The 14,512-nt window shown below is 38.1% G+C and overlaps 1 protein-coding gene across 2 annotated transcripts in view; it reads left to right on the top strand.

The window, feature by feature from the left end:
• The window catches only part of peli3 (pellino E3 ubiquitin protein ligase family member 3), a 38,550-nt gene extending 26,697 nt beyond the window's left edge, over positions 1–11,853 (top strand). Inside the window, exons 6-7 of one of the 2 annotated variants that reach the window (XM_079810446.1) lie at positions 5,426–5,614; positions 10,665–11,853. In XM_079810446.1, the coding sequence (XP_079666572.1) occupies positions 5,426–5,614; positions 10,665–11,282 (807 nt within the window). In that variant the 3' untranslated portion in view covers positions 11,283–11,853. The remainder of the gene's footprint in view (positions 1–5,425; positions 5,615–10,664) is intronic. The other variant, XM_079810445.1, reaches the window with a different exon arrangement.
• Positions 11,854–14,512: the final 2,659 nt, after the last annotated feature.

The raw sequence follows: 14,512 nt of genomic DNA, 5'->3' as shown, positions 1-14,512 counted from the left end.
GTCAATAACAATTTAAGTGATATAAACTAATTGATAAATGTATATAAAGTTATGTATGTACTATGTTAATAGGCAAAATCTTAAAAAGTGATTGGAATTTCTATAGTAAATATAATTTTTTCTAGCTTTCTGTTGGTTGAGAACCTGAGAGTCTTGAGGCAAAAACCACAAGTCTTGTTGCTTAGAAAAATATAGCACACCTCTCCTCTGCAAGTATGAGTATCATTGCTGTCCATAGTGCAAACAGTGTTTGATGAGTTACTTAGTGTAAAGGGTTTGTTTAAACAGGTTTGTTGCCTTAGCAAACACAGCTAATTACATTCAGTAGGTCTATATTTACAACATTAATGGATGCATTTACATCACAGGCTGGTATTAACATCGGTGTAAACATTCTCAGTGTAGCTTGGGCTATGTATAATCTTTTCAGACAAAGGTTTTGCTTGTTTATTGAGAAGCAACCAGTGAAAGCAGACCATCCATTATTCATGTCCTCACAACCATGGATATATCTATAGATCCATATTGGAACAGTCAAAGCTGGTTCATGAACATTTGAGAGCAAATTGACTGTGCGTCAACCATAGTATAAAAACCTGTAATATTGAGTTAATGCAAATAAAAACAAAAAAACAACACATTCTCACCTGTGAAAGGTTATCCCATTTTTTTCTGGTGTTTAAATATAGACCGTATCACAACCAGAAGCTGCCCAATATTGTGGCATCAATGATTCTTACTGTGAGTGACGACACGCTGACCGTTCCAAGATGGCGCATGCAGACGCGTTGAATGTAGAATCTACATATACATATCTATGCTCACGACCACCAGGCAATGAAACAAGAACATGTGTATACAAAAAAATGTGTTGAATTCTGAATATGGAGGTTTACACTTCCCGTTGTCACCGACTGAGATGCTTAAGATCAAAATGACTAATTTCCCCACCGTCACATCGCTACTCACATTTAATGCGCTTGATTAAACGATCAGCAAGTTTATTTGACTCAAAGCGACAGTTGACCCAAAAATGTTAATTCTGCCATTATTTAATCACCCTTATATCGTTCCAAATCTGCATGACTTTCTTTCTTCTGCAGAACACAAAACAAGATATTTTGGGTCACAAAATAACAATTTCTAAAATTTCTATGTGCACTGTAACGTCGTGATATGATGTCACACTCATCTTTTTTATGAACATTACTTCAACATATAACAAATGGTAATATATTAAAAATGAAGAAATATACAATCTACTAATTTTTACTGCAAAAATTTGCGTTTTTTTAATTCAGCAAAGAGGTGACGCCGTGACTTATCAATCTTCTACTGGTCACACATCTTCACATGATGCGAATTCGCAGGTCAGAGTTCACCAAATATGAACTTTGAAACGCAGCCAAATGCAAAACTTGCCTTTCCGGTCTCAGAACCGCGTCTCCTCGCAGCAGATCTTCGTTTGTGTGTGACGGAGGGATTCCTGCCACAGTTATGAGCTTTTATAAGTTCTCAGCGGTTCAAAATACCATCATATGTAGGCTACGCACATACAGCAAGCGCATTTAGCCCAGCACACAGCATTGTTTTAGGTGCTCTGTAAGTTTCATCGCAAAATATTTGTAATAAAAGCTGACCAATCAGGTTGTAAACATATCCCTATGCCTTTAGGTTCTGTGTTAAAATGCCAATCTGAACGCTAAGCGGACCTTGTCTGGCTATCACCAGACCAAGCTTAATTTAAGATTGAACATTGGTCTGGGGAGTCTGCTCTGTATTTTCTACTGCACAAGAGGCGTGATCAACGGGCATAATTCAAATGACTCTGTACACAATTGACCTATCGGTAAGCCGCCCCCCTTAGTTACTGTTGCTAACTCGGACAAACAAACGGAGTTGCTATATCTTACAATGACAGCTGTCAGTGTGAAAACCTTATCCCAAGATGTTTTTGGACACAGAATGTAGCGTATACCCCGTCCGAATGATGGCCAAACTTTACTGATGGTTTATCAAGTTTATGATGTCCTTTTTCACTCCAAAAAATCATCGTAAGAGCTGAACAAACAAAGCATAAGAAGTGCGCATTAACATCTCATTCACAAACTATCTCTCTCCGTTGCATTACCATTAACATGCACAGCAAATTACACAAAAACACTCATACAACTAACAGTAAAAAAACATATACACAGAGCTTATGACTTTTCGGGGGTTCAGTTAATAACTGGTAAACTTTGTATCTGCAAAACAACTCCGATAAACTGCATGCAAGTTCTCCCTTTCACTACCCATAGACTATAATACCCATCAAAATATGAGTCCTCCTTAGTAGGACAGATAACGTAGACCTTAAACATATCTAAAATTAAATAAATTACATATATCCAGTTTAATATGGAGAGGCACTGAAATGTTGACCTTCATGTTTTTGACCTACAGTGTTAACGTTACATGACGTGAGAACAGTTAGTTATTACGGTTTGTATGTTAGCAGGGACTATAATAGTAACTTAATGAGGATCCCTGGAATCAGTGTTACAGAACCTCAGGCACGATATTTTAGCATTTTTGTAGCATAAACACCATCAAACCAATGAGAGCTTCGGATTTTCCAATGTTTCTCTATGGAGCTGACACCTAAAGATGTCCGAGTTCCGGTCCCAGCGCAACTGATACTCAACTGCGTTCAAGGGGAGGGGCTTACCGATAGGTCAATTGGATAGTCCTTCAACCAATCAGACCACAAGAGGCGTGATCAACGGGCATCGATCCATCGCTTCTCTATCCGTTATTGTGTTAAACGTGCCAATAGCGCGCCAGGTGGATAAGCCAGTCTGTGATTGGCTCCCGCAAAAGTGTGACGGAAGCAGGATAAATTAATGTACAGGTTTCCAGCCTGAGCTGCAGGGCAAAATCAAATTGCCGGCAGGTCAGGCTGGGTTTTCCCAGTCTAAAGCGGACCAGGACTAAATGTTTTTTTTGTGAACACACTCTTAAGGCCCCGATATACATTTCAGGAGTTAGAAACAGCTTGACAAAACTTTCCAGAAAAGTTCGCTCCGGCTGGTAAACACCTTTGTACTACTGTAAATTTCCATCCATTAGCCCAAAAACCGGATACTAATGGCTTGGTCAAAAGGAATTCTGCGTGTAAGCCTTTTCAGCCTTTCGTTGAAGTTCTCTTAATTTATTGATATCTCATTTTAAATCTGACTCCATTAATAATTTTATCTGACTCCAATTCTAAGTGACTCCATAAAGTGTGCTACATTGATTTTACGATTAGTTGCGATTTAATTTAGATTGTTGATTTTCTTTGTATCTTCCTAGTTTTCATATTCATTCATCGAGAGACCCAAAATCGCAGAGAGACATGACGCGTCCGGACCGCGCGCTCACGGACACAAAATGGTTACTTCTGTAATTAGTCAGAGGGTGTAGAGTGAATATTTTACCTTTAAGTGGTTGCACATGCTCACTAAACAAAAAGTGTAATTTTAGTAATATTCACGGACTACAACTTGCTAATCCAGCGATAGTCAGGAATCGGAAATATCGCGCACGCTGCGCCCCATGCTTCAGTCGTGGCGTCATCGGTGTGATCTATCATAACCCTAGATTTTGCGGTAATAAAGGAGTATACATCGATCCATACTAGAATAATGATTTCGGAACCATACAAGAGAAATCAAGATTAACATTTATTTTGGCCAGACAGGAACAGTAAATACGTAAACAAGAATCCATGGTACACAACTGATCAGCGTAAAAACATAAAACACAATTGCAAAGCAATATGAAAATAATTTAAAAGTGTCATCATGTCTGGCACAATACATGCAGTTTGCACCACACGGGGGGTTCTGACTACAGAATATTCCCCCTGAAAGTTAGATTATCCAGCCTTAAATACTCCAACTAGAACAAAAGGGTTGTAAATATTTGCAACACCCCCACCTGGTTTTGGGGGAGTGGATCAGATATCTTTGAAGAGACTACTCAAAGGAGAACTGAATTCTCATTAGTTTTCCAATCTTTCTAATACTACCAGTGACTGCAGTGAAACTGAGACCATTTTACCATTCGCACTGAGACCTTTAAAAAGACGTCAAACATAAAAGGGATAAAACAATAGATTTACAAGATACATCATCAATGGTATATCTGCATTTGGTGACTTGAAACCAGGACAAGGAGAGGGCAAAATGGGGAGGGGGGAGAAATGTTTGTCAGGGTGTTGTCACAGTTTCTGTGAGATCTTTCTCTCAAGATTAGTGACTTTTATTGTTCAATTGCTGAGGTGTGTATCTCAGCTTTTGTCTTAGCACCAAAACCGACTCTTACACTACCATTGGTCTGCAGTTACATAATAGGAAGGAGTGCTCTGAGGTTCCGCCTTCTGTCACGTGGAAATCTTCTCTGGTTCATTTCTTCTGTTCAGGCCGTTGAGGTCAGACGTCCACGGGGTAAAAACACAAAATGAAGTTGTACTTGCGATGAGACACTGACACTGTTTTTCATGTTTAATACGGTAAAGCTGCTTGATTTTAAGCAGTCTATTGTATAAAATGTTGAAATAAACGTGACTTTACTAGAGTACATATCCACGTTGCTATGATCAGATGCTTTTCTTATGCTTTCTTTAAAAAAATTCTTGCTGTTTTTTTATTTTTGTTGTGTGTTGTGTTATTGAGAGAGGAAAGTGCACAGCACATATTATATATTCATCTAACCATCACTCTCATTAGTGTGGGCGGCGTTAGATGTTCGCTAACAGTTGCTCATGTATTTGGAACTACTTTTCGAAAATAGTGAAAAAGAACTTCGCCTTGAGTATATCAGGGCCTTTAATCCAGTGTCAGTATGCTTTCATTCCAGGCCTTTTCAAGTTGTGACCTTAATTTTTCCTTTGACCTTGATAGTAGCTAATTCAGTAGTGAAGGTCTACGCTTCGCGTTTACACTGAAAAATACACAGACACCTCGAGGACGGTGATGGTCCAGTTGCCGGCAGTGATGCATGACATATCCACACACGGCTTCGGCCTCATACAAATGTCCTTGACAGGCTCTCTGCCCACTGCTGTTCTGTGGAGGTGGAAAGAGAACGAGAGAGAAAGAATGGATACTGTATTCCAGTCGGGCATAAATATTTCAGACTCCCACTGTATAATGCAGCTTCAAGTAGTAGGTGTGTTGTGTAATAGCTAGTAGTTATAAACGGAAAGCCTACAGTGTCGGTCCTCTAAGCCTGCATTATAATCCTCTAAGCTTGGTTAGTCAGTGATTTATTATATAACGCACGACTTATGTTACAAACAGAACCGTTATTAATCTGACAATAAGCCACGACACGTTTTTGAGTTCATCTTGATACTTTAGAGATTAGTAAAAATCCTCTTGGCATGCTTGATTTCCAGGAGCGAGCTGCTAAATGGAGGACCTCAGATGGTTTGATGGATGGACTAACAACCAATGGGGTGCTGGTGATGCACCCAGCAGGGGAGTTCGTATCCGAGCCCGCTCCAGGGGTGTGGAGGGAAATCTCAGTATGTGGGAATGTTTTTGCCCTTCGAGAGACACGGTCCGCCCAGCAGAGAGGAAAACTGGTGAGAATTTGCTTTCATCTCAGTAATGAATCGCCAGTAAAAATGTTTAAACGGTACACTGCAGAACATCTGTGGTTGACTCATAAACTACCGCTCAAAAATTTGGGGTCAGAAAGATTTCTTTTAAAAGAAATGAATGCTTTTATTCAGAAAGGATGCATTCAATTGATCAAAAGGGACCGTAAAGTCTGTACACTGTTACATTCTATCAAATAAATGCTGTTCTTTTAAACTTTATATTCATTAAAGGATTAGTTCACTTCCCAACTCATCCAAGATGTTCATGTCTTTCTTTCTTTCTTCAGTGGAAAAGAAATTGTTTTTGGAGGAAAACATTCCAGGATTTTTCTCCACATTATTGACTTCCATGGCAACCAAAATGTTGAAGGTCCAAATCAAAGCAGTTTCGAAGGAAGGGCTTCAGAGGCTCTGTGCGATCCCAGCTGAGGAATAGGGTCTTATCTAGAGAAACCATCGGTCATTTAAAAAATAAAATAATTTTTTTATATACTTTAAATTACTAAATTGCTCATCTTGTGATTATGTAATCACGTCGGAAAGGTCACACTAGACGTAGCCAGAAGTGCCGCCCCGTGTTTACAAAGTGCACATGTGAAGACTAATTCAAATGTCCTGTAGCAAAAAAAAGGTAAAACAACGATGTTGGATGATTTTGAAGTTGAAGATGGAGTGTTTTTTTGGTAAAGGGCATTTGTATTAGTCTTCGCACGTTCGCTTGGGGCGGTACTTCTGCCTACGTCTAGCGTGATCTTTCAGACATGATTGCGCAATCTGTGGCGAGCCGCAGAGCAGCGCAAGATAAGCAATTTAGGTTAAAGTATTTATATAAATTGTTTTAAAATGACAGATGGTTTGGCTAGATAAGACCCTATTCCTCGTCTGGGATCGCGCAGAGCCTCTGAAGCCCTTCCTTTGATACTGCATTGATTTGGACCTTCAATATTTTGTTTGCCATTGAAGTCTATGATGTGGAAAAAATTCCTGGAGTGTTTTCTTCAAAAAAAATTATTTTCGACTGAAGAAAGAAAGACACGAACATCTTGCATGAGATGGGGGTGAGTAAAATATCAGGAAATTTTCATTTTGAAGTGAACTAATCCTTTAAAGAATTCTGAAAAAAAATTAAGCAGCACAACTGTTTTCAACATTAATAATAAGAAATGTTTCTCGAGCAGAAAATCATCATATCTGAATGATTTCTGAAGAATCATGTGACACTGAAGACTAGAGAAATTATGCTGAAAATGTAACTTTGCCATCATAAGAATAAAATATAGCTGCAAGCAGCAATACCGGGGCCAAGTCCAAATAAGAAGACAAGACATGCCAAAATGGCTGGGAGTGTCATATCAACTGCAGCAATGAGCAATTAAACTAATTTTAAGATGATTTTAGGCAAAAAGGCTGAAAAATGCATTGTAGTCTAAAGGAGAAATTCATGTTTTGTTCTATTATAGCACCACCAAGAGGCACAATCCTACAATTTTTTGTATGTGTCCTTGGAGTGAGCCCATACATGTGTGTGTCAATTTTGTTGAAAATATCTCATTTCCTTTTTGAGTTATTGACCTAAATAAAAAAAAATAAAAATCAAAACACGTAAAAAATTGACTGATACCTGACTTTGATTGGATTTTACTCCCCCTTACTATCAATATTTTGACATTTGGGAATTAACATATAGCTATCGACCTATGTTTCCGAACTTCTGACGCTGGTTTTGTCTCGATCGGACTAGCGGTTTCCAAGATATCAGCTAACGTTTTATAAGAGCTAAATTACCGTGCTGCACAAACCATACGCCGAAACCTGGCAAGTCTGATATCGTTTGACTCGGCAAGGATTCAGGAGACAAAAAAACTCCCATGAAAATAAGTCAATCACACCCAAAGTTATAAAAGCGTTTGAAAAAAGAAATTCTCCACTAGGTGGTGCGTTTCAAAACTTCTCAGGCTCCTTCAGGGCATTGTGCTGATGACCCATACCGAGTTTCGTGACAATCCGTTCATGCGTTCCTAAAATACAGCATTTTAGCACATCATTCAAAATGGCCGACAGCCAAAGCAAAATGGCCAATATGCTAAAATTACGTCGTGAATCTAACGAGACCACTTTTATGATTTTTGGACAGACGGTTCAGAAGTTATAAGCAGAAATAGCCATTTTTCGTATCTCCGCACCAGTAGGTGGCGCTGTGCCGAAACGCTGCATGTTGCCTCAGGTCATGCTTGTGATGACATGTACCAAGTTGGTTTGAATACGATAAAGCGTTGCGGAGATATAGCCTTAAGTGTATTTTTGCAACCACTACGTTAAATTTGTTTGCGTGTTTATCAAAAACGATTTGACGAATCAACTTGAGTTCCATAACTTTTTGTCAGCATGGTCTGGAGATGATCTGGTTCAATTTTTGTGAAAATTGGAGCAACGGCCTAGGAGAAGTTCACAAAAGTAGGTTTTTCGGTTAATTGAAAATGGCGGGAAAATTTTCATGACGGAAAATGACTTCACATTGTGCAATCGATTCGGCTTGAGCCAAGGAATCAAAGGAAAAAAATATTTTGTTTCTATCCATTAGGGTTCAAAAGTTATTAGCATAAACATGAGTGAAACTTTGGACAAGCTAGAGGGATTGTTTTAGAGACTCCAAAATTGGTGTGGTTCATGTTGGGCCAGTCCTCTATCTGTGTGCCAAATTTCATAACTTTACCACAAACGGTTCTATGGGCTGCCATAGACTTCAATGGCGGAATAATAATAAGAAATCTAACGGTTTCATTAGGTGCCTCCGCACCTTTGGTGCTTGGCCCCTAATTACATTTTAATTTATAAAACAAATAAGTGCAGCCCAAAAGACTTTTAAAAAAACATAAAAAAAAATTTTTTTTTAAACTTACCGACCCCAAACTTTTTATCGGTAGTGTATATAAACCAACTACAAAATTCTTAATTTGGCTTTTCAAACACCTAACTGTCTGTCTGTAAGCCCGATAAACTTGTTCAAAATTTTAATTCAAGGTAAAAGAGGCCAACAAATTCTATTCTTTACAAAATTTGCTTTTCTACATTTAAAAGTTAGTCAAGTCATTTAAGTCAGTCAAGTAAGTAAGTAACTGAAACGACGCAAAAATGCAAGGATGTAAGACTACAATTTAACACCAAATCAAACATGACAACTCTGAATAAGGCAAGAACAGAGTTTTGAGCAAAGATTTATTCATTTCTAACAAAAATTAAACCAAAAATATTTCATAGTGTATCTTTACATAAATCAAAAATGTTTTATATTAAAGGTGTAACTTTTAAAGGTGCATGTATTTTGCAGAAGAACATTGTTTTGGTTGTGGTTTGGCTCTGTGCGGATGAATGTGGTTATCCTGCTGCTCATAAAACATTCACTACTAGGCTTAAGAGATATAACCAGTTTAGATGGATAGGAGCTCAAGCTGACTAGTTACTGTAGCTTTACTCATTAATAGATGGTACTTCCTTGAAAATAAATTCCAGCACAGCGCTACAACAACCATAATGAATTGACCCTTCACAAAAGATAATGCTTTACAGTGAACTGTTATATGGCAATTTATCTGCTAAACAAGTGAGCTTACCTGTTGAGTAATAAAAACTTTTTCAAACATTTCAAATCCTTCAGTTCTCTGCATCTCTGAAAAGCCAAGCCAATGTTGATTCTTGTTTTATTACAAGCTCTGTCACACTCCTTTTTTTGACTGCAGACTCTCCTCTGTTTGGCTTTTTTTTTTTTTTAGCTTATTACGATTTAGCTGCTCCATGTCAACCTTTCTCGCTCGTTGAGACAACTAACCTATGTCACTCCACACCATACAGGCATCAAAGTAGCTGAAGCAACTTTTCTCTATTTACGGATATGACGAGACATTCCCGCAAAAATAATGAAATATATACACTTAGACTTACTAGACTTAGTGAATCTGGGAAAGACAAAAACACGTTTTGTTTGAAGAATTGAAGATGTATCGACTGTTAATTTTGATCAAAATAGTTATATAGTTTACCTTTAAGTACAGACTAACAAATCAATATACACGGAATAATTAATATTTTGTTAGATTTAAATTAAGTTTATATTTGACTTTAAAGTTTCTGAAGTAACATGTGGCTCTATCATTTACATGACACAAATTATAAAAATAAGTTGGATATTATCAGGGGCGCAACTACCCAGTGCCAGAGGGGTATGCAGCAACAATTTTTTACAGTTTTGCTCTATTTTTCCAACAAAAATAGATTCAAACAAAGTATAGGTTTCGTTCTCGAATAATTCACAGTTTTTGAACAGTCGGTTAGAACAGTTGACTGATTCTAGAATCCACTCCCGCCGCCAAATATACTGGCAGTTTTATAGATTCATAGGCCTGGAATAATTTCATATTTCTATTATTAAAATATTATATTTAGAACATAAATCTAAAAATCTCATGACATTATTTAGGCAATTGTAATTACTGTGTAAGTGGATTTTAATAAATGGTAAGATGGATTTTGTTGATACTGATTTAATTTAATTCTTATAACATTCATAGTGTATCGTGGTAAATAGTGTAATGACTTAAAAAGATGGTCAACAATATGTAACTTTACTTTATAAGCGGTGCCCTAAAAAGTAAGCATGCAATTTTGAGAACACCAAGGAAAGAGCACGTTCTTTAGTCAGTTTGGATACTTCAAACACAAGTTTGCACTGCCTGTTTGGTTTACCTGTTTAGCCTACACGTTAAAAGCGTGCGTTTTGTCAGACTCATAGCGCGCGTCCTCGATTTACCATATAAGAACGTTAAGAACGTGCGCTTTTATATAAATACCCGCATCGGAAACGCGGAAACATCGTTTTGGCGCCCCTATGCGCCGCATATAGCGCATACCCACTTTTTGCGCCACTGGATATTATGGCACATCATGTGCCAGTTTCAGGTTTAAAATTTCAGTTCACCCAAATATGTAAACCCAAAGCATGTCCTGATTGAATATGTGTGTGTGTTTTACCTCACAGGTGGAGAACGAGTCAAACATGCTGCAGGATGGTTCTCTCATCGATCTCTGCGGGGCCACTCTGCTTTGGCGGACCCCTAGCGGCCTTCGTCACACCCCGACTCTCAAACAGCTCGAGTCTCTTCGCCAGGAACTAAACGCCGCCCGTCCCCAGTGCCCCGTGGGCTTTAACACGCTCGCCTTCCCCAGCCTGGCACAGCGCGCCACCATCGACAAGAAACAGCCCTGGGTCTATATGAACTGCGGACACGTGCACGGCTACCACAACTGGGGTTTCCGCAAGGAGAAAGCGGGATCCTCCGCGGTGGCATTAACGGGGGGTGGAGGCACGGCTCCGGCTACGACCGGAGAGCGCGAGTGTCCCATGTGCAGAGGGGTAGGCCCCTACGTGCCCCTCTGGCTCGGGTGCGAAGGGGGCCTGTACCTGGATGCAGGGCCCCCGACACACGCGTTCTGCCCCTGCGGTCACGTGTGCTCGGAAAAGACGGTGCAAGGCTGGAGTCAGATCCCACTGCCGCACGGAACGCATGCCTTCCACGCCGCTTGTCCTTTCTGTGGAACGTGGCTGACTGGGGAACAAGGCCACGTCAAACTCATCTTCCAAGGGCCGGTCGACTGAGAGGAACAGCTGCGGCGCGCGGAAAGCGATGTTGAGACTGAATAACAGAAACTGAGGAGGATGGACACAAAATGAAGAGCTTGTGAAAAAGGCAAGGATGACAAAAAGGGAATATCCTTTGTTATGTGATGCAGAATGTGTAAATAAAAGTGATGAAATAAAAGTGGAAAACATCAACTCATTGTGTGCAGGAAGAAGTGGCATACATTTGCATATGTTCATGCAAGGACTTCATTTGCGTAATGTGTAATATGTTTACAAAGCAACTGCAGTCAGCGTTCAGCAACTGGGTTTAACATGTCTGGGGCACATTTCATCCTTAAATCACAAGAAAAAAAAAGAACCAGCCAGCATTAGGACTTTTCACATTGTGGCACATTTCCCCCCCAATTTCTCATTACCATATTGAGTCAAGAAACGTAAAGTTTTTTCCATAATTCTCAGACCATAATAGTCCTTTTAACTTTACTACAATAAGAAAAGAATGCAATACGATGATAAATATTAGGGCAATACAGCAAATAAAACAATGATGGGCATATACTTCAGAATTAATTAAATTAAGAATTTATGAAATCTGTTTGTTTAATTTTTGTCCCACATAATTAGAATAAACTGTCTTGAAAATAATGTCTTAATGAGGCAAAATCCCACCCCAAAAAATGTAAATTCTGTCATTAATTACTCACCCTCATGTCGTTCCAAACCCACAAGACCTGTATTCATCTTCAAAACACAAATTATGATCTGTTTTGATGAAATCTGATCCGTCCCTCCATTGAAAGTCCAGGTAACTAACAATTAGAAGATCCAAAAAGGCATCATAAATCAAATCCATATGAATCGAGCAGTTTAATCCAAGTCTTGTGAAGAGATAGAGTTGCTTTATAGGATTAACAAATGTATTGTATGCTTTTATTTATATATAAACAAAACAACTGCTCAGGTTTCATTTCAAATATATTCATTTGTGTTTTAGAGATTAGCCAAAGTCTAATGCGTTTTTAAATGAAGAATTTTCATTTTTGGGTGAACTATCCCTTTAAGAGTCCTAAAAATAGCTTGTGCTTATTTGTTTCTTTTGATTATGGGGTGAAATCTGACCCAGACATGCTTTTGATAGTGAAATTCACCTAATCAGCAATGCAAAACTGTGTGCTAGAGGGAAAAGACAAAGACAAAGCTAGCTCTCAGCCAGAAAAAAAACAACAACAGTAGTTTAAATTTAGCATCCACGTGTGTGTGTGTGTGCGCGCGTGCGTGTGTGTGTGTGTGTGTGTAATGGTGCATGAACTATACAGGAAGGCTCAGATCTCTTTACATTTTCAGGGTCTCACTTTAGGGATTCTGATGAGCTGGCACACTGAGAAATTAGAGAGGGATGCTGCATCCGCTCTTACCTCCTCTCTCTCTCTCTCTCTCTCTCTCTCTCTCTCTCTCTCACACACACACGGGAGTCTGAGCAGAACAGTACAATCCTGCATACTGACTGCAGCTACTCTAACTGGCTATAAATAACTCAAGGTCATTGGCTCACCCCTACTACACATGCACACGCCTCCCCCCAAATGTGTCTGTGCACAGACAAAAACTAGCACACAAGACATGATCCAATATGACAAGACCAAGTCGAATATGACATCAAATGGTTTCTGTGTATGGTGTTCAGTCATACTGCAGGTCTGTCTGGAACGGTGTTGTTATTTTTAACTATTCAAAATTCATCCATCCATTCTCCATAGCGCTTATCCTCTGCCGTTCACTCACACCTTCAGTACGGGCAGTTTTGTATCTCCAATTCTCCTAGAGTTTACTGCATGTCCGGAAGCATCCGGGGAAACCCGCGCTGGCACAGGAAAACTCACTATTAAAATAGTTGGATACACTTTATTTTACTTTTACTTACTTTTAACTGTACATTTAAGTACCATATAATATTAATTAGCAACATGTACTTACTAGGGTTAGGGTTAGTTGCATGTAATTATGCAAAATAACTTATTAATACAGTACAAAGATAACAAGGACACAGTAAAATAAAGTGTTACCTAATTGTTTGGCAATTAAAATAAAATAAATATTAGATCTAGTTTTTTTTTTTTTAAATCACTGAAATAATTTTAGGTAGAAGTACAAAAATGAGAACTGAAATAAAGATAAGCTATATAGAAAAATCACAAATTACTTAATAGCTGATTACTACAACTTAAATGAAACGTCAGTGTCACATGATCAGAAATCATTCTAATATGCTGTTTTGATACGTTATTAATGATGTTGTGAACAGTTGTTCTGCTTAAAAAATTTTGAGGGAGAAAAACAGTATTTATTCAAATTAAAACTTTTTTTTAACAATATAAATCTCTCACTTTTTATCAATTTTACATATCCTTGCTGAATAAAAGCATACATTTCTTTCAACAAAATATTTTTGTTTTAAAGCTGCTCTCCGTAACTTTTTTTGTGTTCAAGATTTACAAAAATGATATAATGATGAGAATGTACAACATGAATCCATTTTCCAAACCGTGTTTTTGTCTTACCCTGAATCATTATGGTACACCTATAATGCGTGTTTATATTGGGTTTATTATTTCAGGCCGGTCTGGTAGGAAGCGCTGCGGAGGAGCACAGTCCCTGCGTGACTCGCCATACACATAAACAGACAGAAGCAGCTCCGGCTGAATGTTCTTCCGCAAGTCGCATGCAGATCTGTTTATTAGCCGCTAGAGCGCCAAAAGTTACGGACTGCAGCTTTAAAAAAATTTGGGGTTTTTTTGTATTCATCAAACAATCCTGAAAAAAGTATCACAGGTTATTAAAACAAATACTGAGCAACACAACAGTTTTCAACACTGATAATAAATCATCATATCAGAATGATTTCTGAAGGATCATGTGACTGAAAACTGGAGTAATGATGCTGAACATTCAGCTTTGATGACGGAAAAAAATTACATTTTAAAGTATATTAAAATAGTAATAATATTTCACAATATTAATGTTGGGTTACTTTTTTTTTTTACTGTATTTGATCAAATAAATGCAGGCTTTATGAGCATAAGAGACTCTTTTCAAAAAACATTAAAAATAGTAATATTTCCAAACTTTTAAACAGTTTATATGTATATAGAAATTTATTTATTTATATATTTATATATATTTTTTATATATAATATATATATATACACACATAAACACACACAATCTCTAGACAGATGATTTGTAAA

This window comes from Gobio gobio, assembly GCF_949357685.1.
Source record: "Gobio gobio genome assembly, chromosome: 2".
NCBI classification, from domain to species: Eukaryota; Metazoa; Chordata; class Actinopteri; order Cypriniformes; family Gobionidae; genus Gobio; species Gobio gobio.
This window is presented reverse-complemented; position numbering and strand designations above follow the sequence as displayed.